General features: G+C 38.1%; 3 protein-coding genes and 1 non-coding gene across 4 annotated transcripts; 2 read left to right on the top strand and 2 right to left on the bottom strand.

Annotated features, from left to right (window-relative positions):
* The first annotated feature begins 6 nt into the window (after window positions 1–6).
* On the top strand, window positions 7–78 carry TRNAP-AGG. The gene has a single exon. It is a non-coding gene; the product is annotated as a tRNA-Pro (tRNA).
* A 1,765-nt stretch (window positions 79–1,843) lies between these two features.
* On the bottom strand, window positions 1,844–2,601 carry LOC121797284 (ubiquitin-40S ribosomal protein S27a-like). The gene has a single exon (XM_042196043.1). The coding sequence runs from the start codon at window positions 2,566–2,568 to the stop codon at window positions 2,053–2,055; it is 516 nt and encodes a 171-aa protein (XP_042051977.1). The 5' UTR covers window positions 2,569–2,601; the 3' UTR covers window positions 1,844–2,052.
* Window positions 2,602–6,776: 4,175 nt separating this feature from the next.
* Window positions 6,777–9,508, top strand: LOC121793818 (laccase-7-like). The gene is made up of 6 exons (XM_042191857.1): window positions 6,777–6,950; window positions 7,017–7,168; window positions 7,600–7,844; window positions 7,932–8,060; window positions 8,146–9,102; window positions 9,192–9,508. The coding sequence occupies exons 1-6, from the start codon at window positions 6,855–6,857 to the stop codon at window positions 9,320–9,322; spliced, it is 1,710 nt and encodes a 569-aa protein (XP_042047791.1). The 5' UTR covers window positions 6,777–6,854; the 3' UTR covers window positions 9,323–9,508.
* Window positions 9,509–13,452: 3,944 nt separating this feature from the next.
* LOC121796732 (zinc finger MYM-type protein 1-like) lies at window positions 13,453–21,833 on the bottom strand. The gene is made up of 6 exons (XM_042195521.1): window positions 21,725–21,833; window positions 15,503–15,721; window positions 15,006–15,109; window positions 14,595–14,956; window positions 13,895–14,510; window positions 13,453–13,815 (listed from the first exon to the last, which is right to left on the bottom strand). Exons 1-6 carry the CDS (start codon window positions 21,831–21,833, stop codon window positions 13,453–13,455), a joined length of 1,773 nt encoding a protein of 590 aa, XP_042051455.1.
* Between the last annotated feature and the right edge of the window lie 1,335 nt (window positions 21,834–23,168).

Genomic DNA, 23,168 nt, shown 5'->3' on the forward strand with positions numbered 1-23,168 from the left:
ATAAATGGGCATTTGGTCTAGTGGTATGATTCTCGCTTAGGGTGCGAGAGGTCCCGAGTTCAATTCTCGGAATGCCCCTATATTTTTTCTATTTATTTATACATACTAATTCCCAAATTATTGGGCTTGATTTTTTTTTTCTGAATTCATTATTTTTTTATTATTCGTGGCCTTATGTTTAGTTTCATAACTGCGTGGTCAGCAAGTGTGGGATTATTATAATATCCATACGACATTTAATCTTGTTTTACACACATAACTACTAAGATTAATGTGTGTACAATATGTATGTTTATTTTGACATTCTAATCTGTAAATAATATGTTCAGAAAACGATGTTGATTTCCAGACGAAGGCGCATAAATAACGGTCCAACTTGTATTGATTATTACGTTGCCCACCAACGTTGAAAGACTCTAATCATCCAGAAGAATGCCACCTATAAATTGAGCATAAACACGCTTTCTTCAACGGCGAATTACTAGTTAAATTAAGTTGGTAAAAGAACAAATAAACAAATTAGATGATGCTAACGAACATCACTTCTTCTTTAGCCACGAATAACGTCTGCTTTTGCTACATAACTTAGATATATTCATAAATAAAACTAATATATCGATGTATTACAAATGCTCTGCAGCTGCATTAAACTAACCTTTCTATTCCTCAAATCACAGAGGTAATTCATCACTATCCTAAACCTATTGTAACACATCTGTACATGCACTAGTTGGGTTTCAAGAAATAATTGTGCGTGTATCTGTATCAAACAGACGGCATCAAACATAAAACCAAAACCAAAACCATTTTGGATGAATGAACACCTGACACCAAAATGCGCGGAAGCAGATAAACAAAAACTGACCCATTGCTCATTAGTTGTAACTTGTAGTACTATGAAACCAAGCTTGAAAGCGGAAAATGTATATCTCTAACAAAATTCCAATTCCAATTCCACACACTAACTACAGAAGGAAGACATCTGATAGTCTTACCAGGAGTATATAATAGATCAGAGAGGAGATGGAGACAACAACATCCGAACCATCTAACTTTACCATCCTTCTTCTACATTGTGAAACCAATTCAGCAGATATCTCCTTGAGAAAACTCAGAAGTTGAGTGGTTTGCAAGATTACAAAAATGTAACCTCTCATCCTATCCCAAATGCTCAAGTGGCTATATCAACACCACCCAGATATAGGATAAACTAATGTTTGCAATTAGAGCCATATGATGTAGCAAATATCAACTAATGGGCATTAACATTTTCCCATAAAAAAATTGGATATTTTATTTTGGCATTTTCATAGCATCTAATCCAATAATTGCACAGCAAATGCAACGTTCGCCACCCATGTATACTAACTACCATGTGATGATTCTAGATGACATCAAAAGCTCCATGGGAGGACTTAGTGACAACATTACCCAACCAAAATTCATTTCGATGATGAAATGAAAAGTTCCATGAAATTTCAAGCTGGCAAGAAACAGGAAGATATCTTTCGTTACAGTTCTAAAATTCTTATTTTGCTTCAACTTTGACAGAGGCCACAGAACCCTCTACAGATCAGCCTCAAGTGACACTAACTCACTAGCCACTTTCTCCTTATCCAATCTTCTAGCCATATTTTACCCTCTTTTCAAGCTTCAGTTGAATCCTAAGGGAGATTCTAAATGAGAACACTTGCTTCACTAGCTTCGACAAGTTCGGGCAAAAAGAAACAAATTCTAGCACTTTAATAAGGGGACAATATTTCACCAGCTTAAGCATGACATTGAATATCAAAAATATCATCTAGGAGCAAACATGTCACAAAAAAGAGGAAACATAGTATAGTAATCAGAACTCAGGGCTGAATTGCATAGCATTACGATCCAAATTACATTGTAAAAGACAATGCTTGTTATTCAAGATAGAACCAAAGCTAATTGTCGATATCAGTTCAAAATCTCTAAATTCAAAGAGCAGGTTAAACCATCAAACGAACTTTTAAATCTATAAACCCTCACACTATTCAACCAACAAATCTGTTCCGCAAGAGTGGCTTACTTCTTCTTCTTAGTGGCAGCCTTGGCGCGCGCATGAACCTCCTTCCTGTTGTGGCGCCGCGGCTTCAATTCCCCCAATTTATGCCCCACCATATTCTCAGAAATACGAAACGGCACGTGTTTCCTCCCATCGTAGACGGCAACGCGGTGCCCCACCATTTCCGGAATGATGGTCGAAGCCCTAGACCAGGTCTTGATCAACTCCTTCTTAGAGGTCTCGTTTAGCTGGGTGATCTTCTTCAACAAGTGATTGGCCACGAAAGGAATCCGCCAGGTGCTACCGGAACCGCCGCGAAGGCGGAGGACGAGGTGGAGCGTGGATTCCTTCTGGATGTTGTAATCGGCGAGGGTTCTGCCGTCCTCCAACTGCTTCCCGGCGAAGATCAGGCGCTGCTGATCCGGCGGAATTCCTTCCTTGTCCTGGATCTTCGCCTTCACATTGTCGATTGTGTCTGAGCTCTCGACTTCGAGAGTGATCGTTTTGGCTGTTAGGGTTTTCACGAAGATTTGCATTTCTCTGTTTTCGGCCGAATCGAAGAGATTGATTGGTTTTAGAATATTCTATTTAAGTGTCCTAAATAAATGGGCCTATCAGATTCGACCAGTATTACCTCTGGGCTTAGATCCAACTCATTATTTTCCAACAACCATTGCACCAAGTCCAGGAACGAGAACGAGAACGAGAACGAGAACGAGAATGAGAATGAGAATGAGAATGAGAATGAACCGACCGATACATTTCATTTTTGTGTTTACAAATATAAAAGGAATTGTTACTTGATTCATTTCATTTTTATTCTTGATAACTATAAATACTATACTCTCATTATCTTATCACCAATGAATATGCAATTTGGATTTGACACATGCTTTAATGCAAAATTGATAAAGTAAGAGAGATGTATAGAGAAAAAGTAATTAAAGTATTATTAGTGGAGAATGAGTCTCATCTCATTAGAGAGAAAATAGTTTTCAAAATTAGAAAGTATATATTCTTGTGGGACGGCCTAAAAAGAAAAAAAATGTATATTCTTGTGGAACATAGGGAGTAGGATGGAATGGAATGAAATAGCATATGAACAATTAATTATTTTAGACTTTAATTTCAAATTTAATTAATTGTGTATAGTGTGTGCGCATGCACTGGTGCGTGTATGTAGGTGTGTGTGGATAGAGAGAGTGTGTGTTGGTGTATACTGGCGGATTCAAGGGCCGAAAATAGCAAAATCGCTCCCTCTGTGCATAGAAAAATAAGGGGTTTTCAATAATTGTCTTATTAAAGTTAATAGCCTAGTAATTGAGTTGTTGCTCTTTAACTAAGAGGTCCATGGATCACTATCTCCATTGAATGGTGATTCCAAGAAAAAAAATATATTTCCTCCGTCCCATAAGAGTACGCACTCTTTCATTTTTAGTACGTCACACAATAGTATGCACTTTCTAATTTTCAAAACTATTTTCTCACTAAATAGGTGGAGGTCATTCTCCATTAACAATACTATAATTACTTTTTCAATCTATCTATCTCTCTTACTTTACTATTTGTGCATTAAAACTCTTGTCTAACCAAGCAAAGAAAAAAAAAAGAAGTAGGAATACTATTCATTGTCCATCCATTCCATCATGCCAGCTTATATTTATTTCATTGAAATATGACTTCAATTTATTCTAAAATTAATCTACTCATATTTATTTCTTTGAAATATGACTTCAATTTATTTTAAAATTAATCTACTCTGTTTTAAATATGAGAATACTATAGGCAATCATATACACAAAATAAAAGAGTAAACACAATCATTAGTATATAAGATTAAAGTAAATAGGGCTATATTACCAATTCTAAAATTTATAAAATAAAAAATAGCATAAATTTTTATAAAATTTACTATTCTAACTTATGGCATATTCTATTATTTGACAAATTTAATTATTATATGAATTCTAAAATTTATAAAATAAAAAATAGCATAAAGTTTTATAAAACTTACTACTCTAACTTATGGCGTATTCTATTATTTGACAAATTTAATTATTATATGAATTCTAAAATTTATAAAATAAAAAATAGCATAAATTTTTATAAAATTTACCATTCTAACTTCTAGCGTTTTCTATTATTTGACAAATTTAATTATTATCAGAAGTATTATTAATTAAAGTAAGTGATATAATTTTTTATTAAAATAATTAATTAGTTAATTGATGAATCTTATTTTCTATTTCTTACATATATATTTGACAAACTCATAGTTTAGGATGTTTAGGTGGGTGATTAACACTAGTTGTTGAGTAATTTGAGGTATAAAGTTTAGGTTTCATCCACTTATTTCTTATTTTTTAGAGCTAACGAGTGTGTCGAAGTCTTGATGCAAAAAAAAGTCTAAAACAACCTTAAACGGAGTTGAACGGGCCAATATAGAGAATTTGTCTGCCGGGCATTTTCTAGGCGAAGAAATGCTAGGGGTGAATGGCTGGTGTAAGAACCACAAACTCGGACTAAACATGTAGTTCATTCAATAAAATAGAAGTCTGGCTATGTTTTAATTAGGATATCCTATAAAAAAATATATAGAGCACTATTTTTTGGGATGAATTGAATTTTAATCGCACTATTTTTTGGGATGATTTGAATTTTAATCGTAATTACTTATAGTATAATACTGTATATTAACGATGTGTATATTGACAATAAATTAATACTACCTCTGTCCACACAAAAAAATATTGTAGATAAAGTTGTTAATGACACGAGTTTTAATGTTCAATTGATAAAATAAGATAGAGTGAGAGAAAAGGTGGTGAAAGTAATATTAGTAGATTGTGGGGTCCACATTTAGAATGATATGTAGGGTTAGTATTTATTTATAACTTTCTATATTTAAAATTAATTTAATTATGGTGGACACTCTAAAATATAATAATATTAACCTATTTTTTATGGACAGTGGTAGTATATGTCCCCGAAAATCCAGAATATGAAAGGAACATTTTAAATACAAGTGAAAAAAAGAGTGTGTTATCTAGAATTATATGACGAGGAACAACGTCAAACACAAAAAGTCAAACCGATTGGAAGAATTTCATAAACTACATATCTACACTCTTTTACAAGATGTATTTTGTCAGCATTCTTGTATAAGTCCCATTACACTTAACTTAATGAAATATTTTTAACCCAAATTATTTTAATTAAATATCTAAATGGTCAAGAAATTAATATGTCTACGAATTCAAATTATAGAACCATAAAGATAAAATGAGTCGTTCAATTTGGATGGTGATTTAAATTTCAACTCGGAGTATAAATTAAGAATAGTAGGTGATCACTTGGTGGCTCCGCTAGATTTGACATCCTTGGAAAATTACCAAACATTGATATTCATATTCTAGATGTGGGAATTATAATCACAATATATTCATGTTTTTTACAGTCATTATCAACCCTTTATATAATCGTGAAGGCTGAAGCATTCCTCTAGTCTAGTTATAATAACCCTTTTGACATTAGCCTTGAGCAATTAAATTCCTACATACTTACAACCCACGATATACCTGATTATTTCCACTTCTGATTTTATTTGAAAATATCTCGAAAATGTTGACTGCAAATTATCTGATTATCTGTCACCTTTGATCCACTACACTCGATCTGTTCCAAGAAAAAAAATACTTTATTCGATTTCTCAATAATACAAATTCTTTCCTTTTTTTAATTTCTAAAAATAGAAACTATTCTAATAAAATTATATCGTTTGGTAAGATATGCTTCTAACTTAACCCGCTCAAATTTCGAAAAACATAACTCGCTCAAATTTCAAAATTGGTAAAACAGTAGTATATTATTGCATTTAAATATTTAATTCGAAAAGCTGTTTCAAATATTCCATGATGAGTACGAGATAGAAAACTTTTGATCTGCCAAATTAGATTTAATCTGAAATTAAAAGATCATTTAAATGAGTATCTTTAATTGGCGGGTTACACGAAATATTTAGATGAGTTTTAATATTGAAATCATGGTCTCTGGTATTAAATGATGTACAGTCAAAGTGAAACAAAAAAAATAATAATTATCCATCCGAAAACGCGGACAAGAAAAGAAGAGAGGGCGTTGACATACTAGAATGGAGAGGAGTAATGATTTGAAGATTTCGACATCAATCCTTCAAATACAATCATCAAAATTGCAACTTCCTCAGCAGCAAAAATAGACCCAATTAATTACTACATATGACTTGTAATTGCAATTCATTTGATCATAAATTGTGTATACACGAAAAAAAATGTTAGTATTTTGAAGTAATTGGAAAACGAATAACCAAGACCAAAAATAGTAGTAAAAAGAAAGAGCTGGTCAAAACAATGACAAGAGAACACGGTTCTGAATGAATATCGTAACCACTTTGACATTATGCATTTTAAAAATATATTCAATTCATTTGATGATCATAATCTCTATTAGCTTCGGCCAATATCAACAACTCAGGATATTTGTTCTTCCACACGCTAGCTACATTGCATAACCAATGGAAAATCTAACATTTTACCATTATTTTATGCACATTAATTCTCACCTCTACATTTTAAAATTACATGTATACACTCTTCACAAAACCAGACTTTGAACAATTATCAATCGACGACCAAGTCGTTCATATTTTTTTTTGGTATATATAGACACTCATCTCATAACTTTCTTCACCAATCCATCTCTTCAAAATCAATCCACCTCCTTCATATTTGAGATTTTTATTCCTTTCATTTATTCATTCATATCTTAATTACTATACGTAGCAATGCGTCACTCCTTGTTGCTTTTAGCTTCGGCTTTAGCTCTTTTGGCTTGCTCTTCATCGTTTGCCTCTGCTCGAATCGTTCGACACACTTTTAATGTAATAATTTGATTGAGTTATAATTTGATTATTGGGAGTGAACAAATTTAACAAGCTGAATTGCAGGTGGGAAATGTTACTGTGAATCGGTTATGCCGAGATCAAGTAATCACTGCGGTCAATGGCGGTCTTCCTGGACCAACTATTGTAGTTGAAGATGGTGATACGCTTGTTGTTCGTGTTAATAACGTATCACCATATAATGTCACAATTCATTGGTATGTCATTTCATCTTAACTTAAATAATCTTTTTCATTTTGATTATATATAAAGTGAAAGATATAGTGGAGTATTATTTTTTTATATCATAAATAAATAAAAATAAATTAAAAGAACGAAAATTTCAATGCAATACTTATTATGGATTTTGAAAAATTCCTACTACCCATCTAGTTGTTGGTTAATTTAATATAGTCTATACAATCATGATATATTAAAATGAACTGATGATCCACATGTATACTACAAAATTTCTTACGTCAAAATGCAATCTTTATATAGGACTAGGTCAGGTCTAGTCGTTGCTTATTGATTAATTAATCGACCAATAAACGATATTTTCAAACAATCTGAATCACCAAAATTAGAGGCTAGGCTAGCATCTGTAATAATTTTAGATTTTGGGGTAAATAATTGTGTAATGGCACAGGCATGGGGTGTTTCAGCTAATGAGCGCATGGGCCGATGGGCCCGAATACGTTACGCAATGCCCGATTCGGCCGGGTCAAAGCTTCACCTACAGATTCAACGTGACCCGCCAAGAAGGAAGTCTGTTGTGGCATGCACATTTCAAAGCACTCCGAGCCACTGTTCATGGAGCCATAATAATCCGACCCGCACCCGGTCGCACCTACCCATTCCCAACTCCATTCCGTGAAATCCCAATTGTTCTGGGTCAGTATTATATTTCATATGAAATTCATTAATTAAAATTATGTAATGTTAGGTGAATATTGATATACTATTAATTTGTGGGTGCAGGCGAATGGTGGAATGCTGATATCATGGATGTGGAAGAGGAAGCTGTCTCAACAGGGGGTGCGCCCAATGCTTCTAATGCCTTTACTATTAACGGTCAGCCCGGAGATCTCTTCCCATGCTCCTCAAATAGTAAGTCCACACGTATATCAAACTAACTACTATTTTAATGAATAGTTGTTGTAGTCCACCATTAATTGACTTTGTTTTTTTACAGACACTGTTAGGTTTACGTTGGTACAAGGAAGGACCTATCTTCTCCGAGTAATCAACGCTGCACTCAACACTCCGTTATTCTTCAAGATCGCCAACCACAATTTCACCGTGGTGGCCGTGGACGCGTCCTACACCGACCCCTACAACACCGACTTGTTGGTTTTAGCACCGGGACAGACCGTCGACGCGCTGATGACGGCCGATCAACCCTTAAACCGCTACTACATGGCAGCGAGCGCGTACGTGATCCCACTACTCGCTCCCTACGTCAACATATCCACCACCGCCATCATGTCGTACGCGGGGGCCCCGGGGAATTCGACGCCCCTACTGCCCGTAATGCCCAGCAGAAACGACACGGAGACAGCGAACAGGTTTTTGAGAAGCTTGACCGGTTTGACCAGCAGCCCGCACTGGACCCCGGTCCCACTGGAGATAGACGAACGCATGTTTGTGACTACCGGGCTAGGCCTGATCGCGTGCCGCAACCCGAGCGGGGTCTGCGCCGGGCCAGGCGGGCTGGAAGTAGCGGCGTCGATGAACAACGTATCGTTCGTGCTGCCACAGGGGATTTCGATCATGGAAGCGTACGTGAACAACGTGAGCGGGGTCTACACCGCGGACTTCCCCGACAACCCGCCGCTGACGTTCGACTACAATAACCCGAACAACACGCAGAACCCGGCGTTGTTTGCGACGGAGAAGGGGACGAGAGTGAAGCAGTTCAAGTACAACGCGACGGTAGAGATGGTGTTTCATAATACGGCGGTGCTGTCGTCGGATGATCATCCGATGCATCTGCACGGCCTCAATTTTTACGTGGTTGGGCAAGGGCTGGGGAACTACAATCCCCAAACTGATGCTGCCAATTTGAACTTGGTCAATCCGCAAGAGCGGAATACCGTTGTCGTTCCTAGCCTAGGATGGGTGGTCATTAGGTTCCGGGCTAATAATCCAGGTAATTGATTCACGAATTATCTATCCCACCAAACATGCATGCACTAAATATAAAAAATTAATTAAGGTGTATTTTATTTTCATTTTCAGGTGTATGGTTCGTGCATTGTCACATAGATGGGCATGTACCATGGGGTCTGGCTAATGCTTTTATCATCGAGAATGGGCCCACGCCAGACACAACGTTGCCTCCACCGCCAGCCGATCTTCCACAATGCTAGTTCCGATTTGCTTCTTTCCAAACTTACACTAGCTACTATTGCCATTTCTTTTATTTTTTTATTTCAGTCCACGAATTGTATTTTCATGAATTGGTGTGTGTTTTCTTCTTTTTTTATATGGTGATCTATTTCCTTTTAAATTCATTGTATATATAAAGAGCAATAACTATACAACTTGTATGACCATTCTACTACTTTATTTACGAATACTTCTTGCCACAATTTGAAATTAATGAATGTAATCAAATCTAACATCCACCAGAAACCAAGTATGCAATATTCTGATGTTTAGTCTTCTTTAACAATATATGAAATTTGGTTGGTCGAACCTAAACTTAATTTTATATCGTACTTATTCAATATTAAGTACAAACAACGACACGTAGTATTGTGCGCCATGGTCGGTAATATTTTATTTGTTTAATAATTGGATATCGTTAGTGGTGACATATTAATGAATTTTTTTAATAAAAGTGTACCAGGTAAATCAACTCCGACCATGGTGAGGAAATGAGGATGGAGTAATAAAATGAATGAGACTAGGTCTATTGTCTCTATCAAATGAATTAGTCTAAAAGGATATTATATAGTATATGTGATTTTCGTGGTGGCCACACGTATTGCGTGTGAAGCAACCTATTACGACATCAAATCCTTGTACAACATTAGTAAACATAATCCTATTTATTTATTATTATTTGATTATGGAGTCGGGAATTTGACTATTGGACACGGGACATTAATTAAAATCACTCTTGAGCAATCAAGTCATGACAGTAATTGCAAATGCTTAGTGCGGGTGGTTGTACAAATGCAATTTGACTAAATTCTAGTTAGTTATGGTTTAGTACTTTCTTATAAGTATTTATTATGTCTCCTACACATTACACATTAAGTTCCTAAACTATGTCATTTTCACTTTTGCAATTCCTTAGAAAAATAGCAATTGCAGTCCTTAATGTGGAGGAGTGTAATCTCATATGAAGTAATTATTTTTCAGCTTTTTAGATTAATTTTTTTTTCGTTTTAATCTCTTTCACTTCTCTCGTCTCTCTTCTATAAACTCACTCTATTAGAAAATAGAAACTATTTTCAAAACCCAATCATAGGAAAACTACACGAGAGATGAGAGGAAAGAAAGACACAAAAATGACATTGATATTTGAAAGAAGTAAAAATGATATCAGATGAGATTATATCTTAATATTTTAAGATAGTATGTTATTTTACGGACGTTCACATAAAAGCTTTCACCTTCTCGGAATAATATCGTGAAAACCTGAAAGAAGAACAAGTCAAACAGATAATACTTCTCAACGATTTTTTTTGGTATTAATTGAATCGGAATTTCAACAAACAGATAATACTTCTCAATTTTATTTTATTTTGCTTTTGTGGTTTTTTCTATATTTTCACTTCTTTGACTTTCGTTTTCTTTTAAGGACTTGGACTTTTTTGTTTCTCCACAATGGTAATAGACCAGTCATAGCCTAGCCACAAACTCCTCATGCCACATCATCATCACTAAAAACTCCTCCTGCCACATCATCAGAACAGGCAACTGGACAAGCAATAGGCTAGCCACAATAAACAAAATTATAAAAATAACAATCACACAAAATACGGAATTCAGCTTACGACACAGATACAGGAAAATGCAATAATTTTATTTAAATTAAAAAAAGGTACATTAAAAAAATTACATAATTAAAAAAAAAAACTAACGTTGTGCAGTTCTCCGCGCCCACAACTGTTCAATTAAATCATTTTGGAGTCGAATATGAGCTTCCACTTGGCGCATGTCGGCATGTGCTTGGAGGCGGTCGGCTTCATCGTGAGGTACCCCACTTCGTACGTTGGGGGCGGCCACAACGTGGCTTGGACCGGCTTCATTATCGTCGTAGGTCCAACTAGTCAGTTGTACACCTTCATCTTCGACAATCATGTTGTGCATGATAATACAAGCGTACATTATATCAGCAATGCAGTCGACGTGCCACAAATGCGTTGGACCCTTAATTGCCGCCCATCGAGACTGGAGCACACCAAATGCGCGCTCCACGTCCTTGCGCGCCGACTCCTGTCGTTCCGCAAAGTAGGCCTCCTCTCATCTGATGCGCATCTGATCGTCTTCACAAAGACGGGCCACCTAGGGTATATCCCATCCGCCAAGTAGTATCTCATATTATGCTGGTTCCCGTTGGCTATAAAACTGATGGTCGGACCGATGCCGTGGCACTGCTCGTTGAAAAGGGGCGACGAGTTGAGGACGTTGAGATTGTTGTTCGACTCGGCTACCCCAAAATATGCATGCCAAATCCACAGCCGGTAATCAGCTACGGCCTCGAGGATCATCGTGGGATTCTTTCCCTTGTAGTCGGTCGTGTAGAACCCTTTTCAGGCAGCGGGGCAGTTCTTCCACTCCCAATGCATACAATCTATGCTGCCTAACATACCCGGGAACCCATGCTTCTCCCCGTGCATCTGCATCAGCTCCTGACAGTCTTCGAGGGTAGGGCTTCGAAGGTACTGTTCACGGAATATTTCAACCACACCCTGACAGAAATACTTCATACATTCAAGGGCACTCGTCTCACCAATGTGGAGGTACTCGTCCCACATGTCTGCCGCGCCTCCGTAGGCCAACTGCCTGATTGCCGCAGTGCACTTTTGAATAGGTGTGTGGCCGGGTCTGCCAGCCGCATCTTGCCTGAAGCGGAAACACATATATCGACGCTCCAAAGCGTCAACAATACGCATAAACAGGGCCCTGCTCATCCTAAAACGCCGCCTGAAAAAGTTGGCGTTAAACCGCGGCTCCGGTGCGAAGTAGTCTTCATATAGCCGCTGATGTGCAGCTACGTGATCCCACTCAATCACTGCTCGGCGGTTGACAACGGGTCGAGGTCGAGGTACCGCCGGCTGCAAGGCCCTTTGTATCAGCCGGTTTATCTCATGGGACGTATTGGCCTCCAACTCTTCGTTCATTCGCCGTTCGTACTCCTCAGCATCCCCACCACTACCACCAGTACACCACTACTACCACTCGCGTTACTCATTTCGCGTTGTTGATCTTGTACAGAGATTAAGATAGAGAGAAAACTCGTTAAAACAAGTGGTGCGAATGAAAATGACGTGCAAATCGCGTATACATAGTGTTTCAAAAATTAAATTAAAAAAAATAAAAAATCGGCTGGTCGATCGCTCGCCGATCGGGAGCCTGCAATGGCGGCCAGCCGATCGGCGAGCGCATCTGCCAGCGCCCAGGAATCGGCGTGCGCTTGCCGTTTTTCTCGCCGATTTGGCGCTCGCCTGCTGCAATGGTTCGGCGAGCGGACCTGCCAGCGCCGGGAATCGGCTAGCCGGTCCGCTCGCCGCCATTGTGGATGCTCATATACTTTATTTCCTAATATGTTTGTCAGTGTTTTTGTCATTACGAGCGGATATTTTAATTAAATATACTAGGAATATAACAAAGGATAAGACGGAATAATCGTCCAAGAATAAAAGTATAGAAATTTAAATTGACAAAAATATAGAAATTGAAGTGCAATAAGACTATTATTGCTTCATTAGTCATTAATTGAGAGACTCAATTTCTGAAATCTCTAGTTACTATTATTACTTTATCCACCCCTTTAAAAATAACTCAATAATTAAATGGGAATAAGAACAACCAAAATGCAAAGGGAGATGAAAATGGCAACTAGAAAACACCAAGAATGCAATTGATTTCATTAGTCAGATTCCTTTTTTTTTCCATTGTCATCGAAGGCAGAGGATTTACAAATGGGACATAAGTTCTTCAAGGACAGCCATAGGCCCTAGCCATATTATCCGGTATTGTCGTGCCACGTTTAGAATTTCATGAGCTATGAGTATTCAGACTCAGTGGCAGATCCAGGATTAAAAAACGGAGGAGGCGAAATAAAATAATAAAATATTAAATATAATACTTCAATATCTTTTTTTAGCAAAATGAAAGTCTATTACAATTCAAGTAGCTATAGCATCTGTTAACCGAGACAACTGATTTCTACGGGTATCCATATCTTGAAAACGTTTCAAGATTCTTTCATTAGAAACACTAGCAAAGATGGGTCTTTCATTGTATACTACCAAACTGTCATTCAACCACTCATCTCCCATCCTATCCGCAAGTCAGTCTTGATAAATTTCATTGCTGAAAATACTCTTTCAACTTTATCTTTCTTGGTTTCAACAATCTTCTGAGATAGGCTAGCCAAATCTTCAATACCATTCAATCGTGCATCTCTTCTCACGACATCAACAAAAGTTTCAAGTTGTTTAAACAATTCAGTATGTTGAGTCGATGTGAAGTCCTTTGGGTAAAGAGTAGCAAGATGAACAAGCTTATGAACATTAAAAGCAGCGAAATCATTTTTTGGATCGAGGCATGCCATACAACTTAGCAAGTCTGTGGATGCCTCAGAGAAACGATTTTCCATCTTTTGTGTAAGTAAGTCGACGACCTAATTGACACACAAGAAAGATTAAATATCAAGATGATTCTAATTTAGTAAATGAATAAGATATTAAATTTCAAATTACCTGACAAAATATTTCAACGCGATAATGATGGTAGTTCTTGATGTTTGAACCATTTCTCTTACTAATCCGCTTTGGAGCATCATCATCCATGTTTGTTATTGAAATGTCATTTGCCCCACAAAAATCATTCACTTCTTGCAAGAAAGTATCCCATCCAAATTCTCGAAATGATCTCAAGCTTTCTTTCACATTCTCTATCAAGAAAATCGCATTTAAAATATCTTGATCTCTTTGTTGCAAGGAACAAGACAATGGTTGAATAACCCCCAACAAATGTTTCATCAACATAAGGATGAATACAAATTCAAAAGTCTCCATTTTCTGTACGAGACCTACAGCTTTGCCCCTTGTTTCATATTCTTCTCCATCAACAAGTACGTTTTCAAGTACTTCGGTTACTGACTGCCACATATTTGCAAGACGAATCACGGTGACATAATGAGATCCCCATTGAGTATCACCTGGTCTCTTCAAAGAAGTTTCTTGATTTTGGCCTCTACCAGTACCGATTTCCCCATTCTCTATCATTTCAACTAGTCTATCGTGCTCAATTTGTCGAATCATATCAGCCTTTTTGCAAGAAGAACCACATGTTGTGACAATTGAGATAAGATAACTGAAAAAATCACAAACATATTGATTTGTCTTGCACAATGCCACACATACCAATTGAAGTTGGTGGGCAAAACAATGGACATACCAAGCTGATGGATTTTCCTTTAAAATTAGTGCTTTCAGTCCATTGCATTCACCTCGCATGTTTGATGCTCCATCGTATCCTTGGCCTCTCAATCTTGACAAAGATAACTTAAACTTAGCAAATACGGAGTCAATTGCCTCTTTCAAACAAACTGATGTAGTTTTTTTGACATGAACCAAAGCTAAAAACCTTTCAATTATCTGCCCATCCTTGTTCACAAATCTTATGACAATTGTCATTTGCTCCTTTGTTGAGCAATCATGTGACTCATCAACTAGGATTGAGAAGTGTCTGTCTCCAAGTTCTCCCAATATATCAAGTGTGGTTTCCACCGCACAAGCATTAGCCATATCTTTTTTGGACTGATGGAGAAGTCATTTGGTTATTTCCAGGGGCATTTTTCAAAATCACTTTACCAACTTCATCATTCCTCAAACCATACCATTCTAATAACTCAAGAAAATTACCTTTGTTCAAAGACGTAGATGACTCGTCATGTCCCCTAAAAGGCAAACCTTGAATCAAAAGAAAACGAACTACATCAACAATTGCAGTCAATCGAATTCGATATTCCTTTTCTTTTGTTGTCATACCTCTACTTACAACATAAGTCACACTTTGCCTTTGATTGACAAAATTTTCATATTCTATCCTTGCTTTGTTGTGTGCACTACTTTTATCCCCAACATGCGCCTTGAATTTTTCTAGTGCTTTTTTCCAATTAGAAAAACCACAACTAGTGAAGGCTTCATCTCCCGGTGCCACATAACCACGCTTGAAAAGAAAACAGTAAAAGCAATATGCGGCATGTTTCGCTTCACCATATTCTAGCTAATCATAATCTTTGTACCAAGTATCTCTAAAACTGCTATTATCTTTTCCTTAATGCGTTTTTTGAAAAATATTACCCTTTGGTTGACAAGGGCCTTTTGCTACATATTCTCTACGAATACGATCCCGGATATTCACACCATATTCTGCAATTGGTTTTCGCAAACCAAGATCAGCCTTGATTTCACTTTCATTTATATCATCATTCTCCATCAAATTTTCTTCAGCATTCTGTGCTTCTAGTTCTGGACAAGAATCCAAAATTCTTATTCTTTTTCCAAAATATTTCTCCATACCTAATGAAAAAAAAGGTATAATTATAAAATATTATAACAAAGTAACTATCATTTACTCACTTTATACTATCCATGGGACCACACTTTGTCATTAGCATTTACCACATGCCACATGGAACCCACCCAATGTTTTATATATACACCACTAACCACTTCGGCACTTCTCATTTTATAGTCATTCCAAATTTCCAATCTCTTTAAAATTCAAATGCAACTGTTGTATTTTTTTTTCCTATTCCAAGTTTCAACTATGAGTTGCTGCTGCCTCTTTAATCTTCTAAGCTACTTTTTTTTCCTATTCCAAAAGGAAAATATTTAATCTTTCCTCAATGGCTAAATGCCTAAATCTACAAATTCAAAGACATGAATTTGAATTTTAAAACACAACACACCTTCAAATTTATGAGATTATGCTTCTGGAATTTAAGAATGGTTGGGCTTCTTCTTGAGATGGAAATTGGAGAGGCAGCAGCCAGCAGGGGCGGACTTGTGGAGTTGTGGTTGTGGAGTCCGGAGGGTGGACGGCACAGAGGAAATCAGAGCTTCGCTGGGAGCAGACTCGTCACTCCCTCCGCCAGAGCTTATGGAATTTGGGGATTTCTTTAGAGCTGAAGTTTATTCATTATTATTTTTTATTTATTAGAGTTTAATTTTATTGAAAAGGTAGATACGATTGGGCTTTTAGTTCTTTTTTAATTGGGCTTGAGTTGAGTTTTAAAATTTTCTTTCAATTGAGCTTGGGAGATAATGGTTATTTTTTTCGGTTAACGGGGCGACGTCGGAGACAACGGAGGGGGCGGATATGGAAAATATGCATCCGAGATAAGGGAACATTAGTCGCATGGAGGGGGCGACCGCCCCCTCTTGCCCCCCCGGGATCCGCCACTGTTCAGACTACATGAGATGCCATAAGATTTTTGGGATCAACAGCATGCATGCATGACTGGCTTCCCTACCAACTACATCTACATGAGATGCGGATTAAAAGTTTAATCATAAATACAATTTCTTTATATGGCAGGCATCAACCTTTGAGTAGTACGCGTCGTAAAACAAAACTAAACTCTACTCAACAGGCTCAAGTTGGATGATCCTTTTTTTATCTGATCCATTAACACGGAGAGATTACAATGCCAGTCAAGATTTGATTACTCAAAATAGATTATGAATCCTATATTCCATAATAATAATAATAATAATAATACAAAGTTAATTAGATCAAAATATAGAGGTGCTGAAACTTTATACCAACCCACTTCATTATCAGTCTCAACAATCTGAGCAGTGTTAAATAACTGAAGGAAGAGCATCTGATGATAGCATATATAGGATATAAATTTAAGCACATATTTGGAAATGACAAACTTTACAAATCCACATCCTAATATACTTGGAAATGACAAACTTTACAAATCCACATCCTAATATACTTGTACACTATTACACCATGTAAACGTACAGATCAAATAATTTAGGTCAAACAAACCTAGTAAAATAGTACTCCCTCCGTCTGCAAAATGTTGTCCATGTTTGACTCGACACGGGTTTTAAAAAATGTGAAGAAAAATGAGTGAAAAAAGTTAGTGGAATGTAGGCCCCACATTTAAATATTAGTTTTATAATAAAATGTGAGTGTAATGACTTGGTGGAAAGTAGGGTCCATTTATCAAAAATGAAAAAAAAGCAAAGCAGACAATATTTCACAGACATCGAACCGAAATGACAAAATTAGACAACATTTCACGGACGGAGGGAATACCATGCTACACATAACAGGTGAATTCCAAAAACTTGCTTATAAACAAAATATGAGTTCATTGACTTATTTTAAAATTTAGAAGTCAGAACTCATATACGCAGTTAAAAAAAAGTAGAGAGCATACGTTAAAACAAGTTAAAGGCTACCACCAATTTTGTGCTGATGTTTTTAGTTGATAATAATGGGAACAAAATTTATAAATATGAGAGAACAATAGAAATGAAACAGCACTATCTCCCTGAGTTTGCCATACCTTGTAGTACGTCTCATTATTTCTACCAGCAAAATAAAAAAGTTTATTCCTTGTCAATTTCCTCTTTATTAGCATAGTGATATTTCTATTTGCTACAAGAATATATCATAATTACATAATGAGATTTCCCAAGTTTGTGGGCAATCTGAGTGTGTCAAAATTGGAGTGGTCTTGGGTTATTATAAGATTTTTGCTTGCTTTCTCCTCTCTGGAAATTTTTTACTGTAGTAAGTATTTATTACCCACACATGCTTTTGGAAATAAATATTGATGGACAGTGTTGAAAGATATGAGTATTATTCATTCAACTTGTTCAGAGAATTACAATAGGTACGCCTCCTTTAAATAGGCCAAGGGTTACATAAAATTGGCAAGATTTGGCATAATACCCATTCCCTAATTAATTTTTTTCCTTGCTTACCTATTTTCCTTACTTACATATTTTTCTTTCTAACACTCCCCCTCAAGTTAAGTAATGGGATTACCGATACTTAACTTGCCCAATACCTCATGGAAGCTTCTTGCATCGACAGCTTTCGTGAGTATATCCGCCAACTGATTTTCAGATCTCACAAAAGGAAGTTCTACCGTCTTGGCCTCTATATTGTCCTTGATGAAATGTCGATCCACCTCGACATGTTTTGTCCGATCATGCTGAAATGGATTTTCAGATATACTGATTGCCGCCTTATTATCACAGAACAACTTACATGACTTCTGTGAGTTTAAGTTCAACTCAGTCATCAATTTCCTCAGCCACAGAATCTCAGTCAACCCACTCTTAATCCCTCGAAATTCAGCTTCTGCACTTGACAAGGCTACCACTTTCTGTTTTTTGCTTCTCCACGTGACAAGATTTCCTCCCACAAAGGTAAAATATCCAGCAGTTGATTTTCTGTCATTTGGGTTCCCTGCCCAATCAGCATCCGTGAATCCATAAATCTCTAAATGTCCATGATTCTCGAATAGAATCTCATGGTTCGCTGTCCCTTTCAGATATCGAACAATCCTCAGTGTTGCTTCCCAGTGAGCTACTTGAGGTGCATGCATAAACTGACTAACTACTCCAACTGCATAAGCTATGTCGGGTCTAGTGTGGGATATGTATATCAATTTCCCAACTAAACGTTGATATCTCGTGCGGTGAGTGGCTTCAGCTCCTTCAACTATCCGCAGACCATGATTCTGAACCATAGGAGTATCTGCTGGCTTACAGTCCAGTAGTCCTGTCTCGGTTAACAAGTCAAGTACATATTTCCTCTGACTAATGAAGATCTCCTTCTTTGACCTTAGCACTTCTATACCCAGAAAGTACTTTAGTAATCCCAAGTCCTTCATTTCAAACTCTGCAAACAAATTCTTCCTTCGCTTGCTTATTTCCTCTTCATCATCTCCCGTGAGAATCATGTCATCTACATAGATGATGAGGCATGTAATCTTTCCTTCTCTTTTCTTCAAGAATAATGTATGATCAGAGTTGCTTTGTTCATACCCATACTTCTTCATTGCCTCAGAGAATCTCCCAAACCAAGCTCTAGGTGACTGCTTTAGCCCATATAGTGTTCGTTTTAGTTTGCAAATCTTTCCTCCTTCGAAATCTCCAACAAATCCAGGTGGTGGCTCCATGTAAATGGGCTTCTTCAGTTCCCCATGTAAGAATACGTTTGTCACGTCGAACTGATGTAGTGGCCATTCCCTGACTGCCGCTATTGAGAAGAGCACTCGAATAGTACTCATTTTTGCTACCGGTGAGAATGTTTCAGCATAATCAACTCCATAAGTCTGAGTGTATCCTTTGGCCACAAGTCTCGCCTTATACCTTTCAATCGACCCATCTGGCCTCCGTTTGATAGTGAAGACCCATCTGCATCCCACAGTTCGAACTCCATCAGGTTTAAGACATACTTCCCATGTATTGTTCTTCATCAGAGCCCGCATTTCTACTAGCATTGCTTCTCGCCAGTGAGCAATTTTCATAGCCTCCTCGGCCGTATATGGGATTTCTTCTTCTTCGTAAAGTGCTGCTTCAAACGCCCTAGCCATCTCTGTTAGATTTGCTTTAGCCAGATTCGCCATAGAATATCGGCTTCTACTAATCCTCTCAGGACTGTATCTCTTAGCCGGGACCCCACGAGTAGTTCTGTTGGGGAGTATATAGCGGTCGGTATCACCATCAATTGCTGCATTCTCATTCTCGTCTACACCAAAAGTGTCAGGAGTAATAACTGTATTATCTGAGCTAGTTTCAGGAATTACCTCGGATATCACTGGAGGAGGACTCGATTCAGGCGTAGGCGGTTGAGGAGGCTCTACAGCAGATGTGACTGACTCGGCAGTGACACTAGCTTGTTCTGTTGGTTCCACGTTCGAGATACTTAGATGTGGCATCGGAAAACTGAGAGGTCCAATTTTATCACACTCCCCCTGAACAGCACTCCCCCCTGACCCCGAGGTTGGGTGTGATAGAAGTATTCACTTTCTAGAAAATTACAATTCATGGTTGTTATAACCTTCCTAGACCCCGGGTGATAGCATCGATAGCCCTTCTGATTTACCCCATACCCCAAAAAAACACATTTTATTGCACATGCAGAAAATTTTCCTCTTTCGTGTTTCGGTACATGCACATAAACGGAACAACCAAAGATTTTGAGCGGAAGTATGAGAGGTGGGGGAATATCAGTTAGGGATGCGAGAGTCTGCAAAGGAGTTTTCATACCCTAAATTTTTGTAGGCAAACGATTAATCAGGTAGATAGCAGTGGCAACAGCTTCGGGCCATAAAAATTTAGGAACATTTGAGTCAAAAAACAGGGCTCTCGTGACCTCTAGGATTATCCTATTCTTTCGTTCAACTACACCATTTTGTTCAGGAGTGTAAGGACAAGTAGTTTGATGAACTAACCCCTTTTCTTTAAAAAAATCAGTCATGTCTTTGTTAACAAATTCCCTACCATTATCGGATCTAAGAATTTTGATCGTGGTTCGGAATTGTGTCTGGATCATTGTAAAGAAACGGGTAAATTTTTCAAAAACGTCAGATTTATGCTTCAAAAAATATACCCAAGTCAATCTAGTGCAGTCATCCACAAAAATGAGAAAATATTTAAAACCATGATCACCAACAATAGGAGCTGGACCCTAAACATCGGCATGCACTAGAGAAAAAATAGCCTTAACATGAGTATCACTTGATCTAAAGGATTGTCTGTGGTTTTTTGCTAAAACACAAGATTCGCAAGTAATATCCTTAAAATGGGAAAACTTTGGAAAAAGCAATTTTAAATACCCCGATGATGGATGCCCCAATCTGCGGTGCCACAACCAAGCTTCCCGATTTGCAGATCCGTGAGCAAGCATCGCGGTGCCACCTTGTTGAGTAATCTCATCCACATAATAAAGACCTTGACGCTCAGTGCCACGCCCAATTATCCTCCTCGTCCTGATATCCTGTAATACACAGAAATTTGGATGCATTAGTAACGTACAGTTTAATTCTTTCGTCACGTGGCTGATAGACATAAGTTTATGAGATAATTTGGGCAAATAGAGGCAATTTGTAAGCTTCAGGGTTGGGGATATTTCAATGGTTCCACTCCCACCCACAGCGGTCAACTCTTCATCGACAGTTTGAATTTGGCTTTTAGTTGCCCCATTAAATTCACAAAAATCTTTCAGATCGTAGGTCATAGTATCAGTTGTCCCACAATAAAAAATCCACTCACTCTCCTTAGGGTCAATTTTACTTTGGGCAATGCATGCAATAGGTATATTTTCCAAGGGTGCAAAACGATTTGGGCTTAAGACGGAACTTTCAGACAGTTTTGGGGTCAAACGTGGAATATAGTTTTTCTGGGGTCCTAACTGTAATTTTCCCGGGTCATATTGCATATATTCTGAACTATAAGGACCATAAATTAAATTACTCATGCTTTGGGGTTTATTCTGAAAATCAAATTGGGGATCGGGGTTTCTCAACCCCAATCCGTTACCTCCATATGACCCGCCTCCTTTCTTCTCCACGAAGGCTGCCTCGCCTGGCCTGCCGCCTCCACCCGGTTGAGGACCGGTATCTCCTGCTCTCCCACGGGTGCTAGTCATCTCCGTATTCCCTGCTCCTTGCAGAAATAATCCGCCTCCATCTTCGACTCCGATGGCTAATCGAGCTTTAGCCTTTTGATTTTCATCCCACCATTCCGGAAATCCAACGAGGAGGAAACATGTATCTCGAGTATGACTTTGTTTTCCGCAATGAGAGCACCAAAATTTTGGTTTGTCGGGTTTGAAACTGCCTTGGCGATTGGGCTGTTGCGCGGCGGTTCGTGGTGGTGGCTGTTTTGGTCGCGGTGGTGGTGGCTATTTTGGTCGCGGTGGTGGCTGGTTTCTGACGGCGAACCCGTGTCCGACTTGGCCCGATGATGATCCATCGTTGATTGCGCCGGTCTGGAGATCGATGCCTGCTGCCGGCATGATTTTCAACCGCGTAGCTTCTCGTTTTACCAGACCGTATGCGGTCTCGGCTGAGGGCAACGGGGTTTCCTTGAGAATATCCCTTCGGATCCCGTCATATCTTGCATTCAAGCCTGTTAGGAATTTGAACAGCCGTCTTGTTGCTACATACGTTCGAAGTTGGCTAATCCCCTTGTCGCAGCAATCCACAGGTTGATGTTGGCATCGGTCAATTTCGACCCAGATTCCGTGGAGATGTCGCCAATATGTTTCTAGCCCATGTTCCCCTTGCACGATTCGGCCTGCCTTTTCCTCTAGATCGTACAATAGATATGGATCTGCAGTACTTTCGAATGTAGTTTGTAGGCTCTCCCACAGAGCTTGCGCGGTTTGGTGATGTGCAAAGTCGACAACAATTTCTGTTTCGACGTTGTCAATTATCCATGAGAACACTGTCATATCGGCTTCCTCCCATTCTGTGTACCCCTTCATTCTAGGTTCCGGCGGCTGCGGTGTACCGGTGATATACCTGTTTGCTCGTCTTCCCACGATGGCTACTCTCATCAGCCGTTTCCATAGGGGATAATTCATCCCATTGAGTTTAACGGCTAGAGTAACATTCTTACTCATCTTTAATCGTGTCTCCTCCATATTTGGTTTCTCTTCATCGTCTGATATGTTGCAGGTTGAAAATAACCGGCTTCTTGGTCGGGAAAGGTATTAGGCTATGATGATTTTGTTATGAGCCTTTGCTCTGGTACCATGTTGAAAGATGTGAGTATTATTCATTCAACTTGTTCAGAGAATTACAATAGGTACGCCTCCTTTAAATAGGCCAAGGGTTACATAAAATTGGCAAGATTTGCCATAATACTCATTCCCTAATTAATTTTTTTTCCTTGCTTACCTATTTTCCTTACTTACATATTTTCCTTTCTAACAGACAGTTGTGATGAAATGTAGGACTTTTTCGTAAGGTGTTTATTC

This window comes from Salvia splendens, chromosome 3, assembly GCF_004379255.2.
Source record: "Salvia splendens isolate huo1 chromosome 3, SspV2, whole genome shotgun sequence".
NCBI classification, from domain to species: domain Eukaryota; kingdom Viridiplantae; phylum Streptophyta; class Magnoliopsida; order Lamiales; family Lamiaceae; genus Salvia; species Salvia splendens.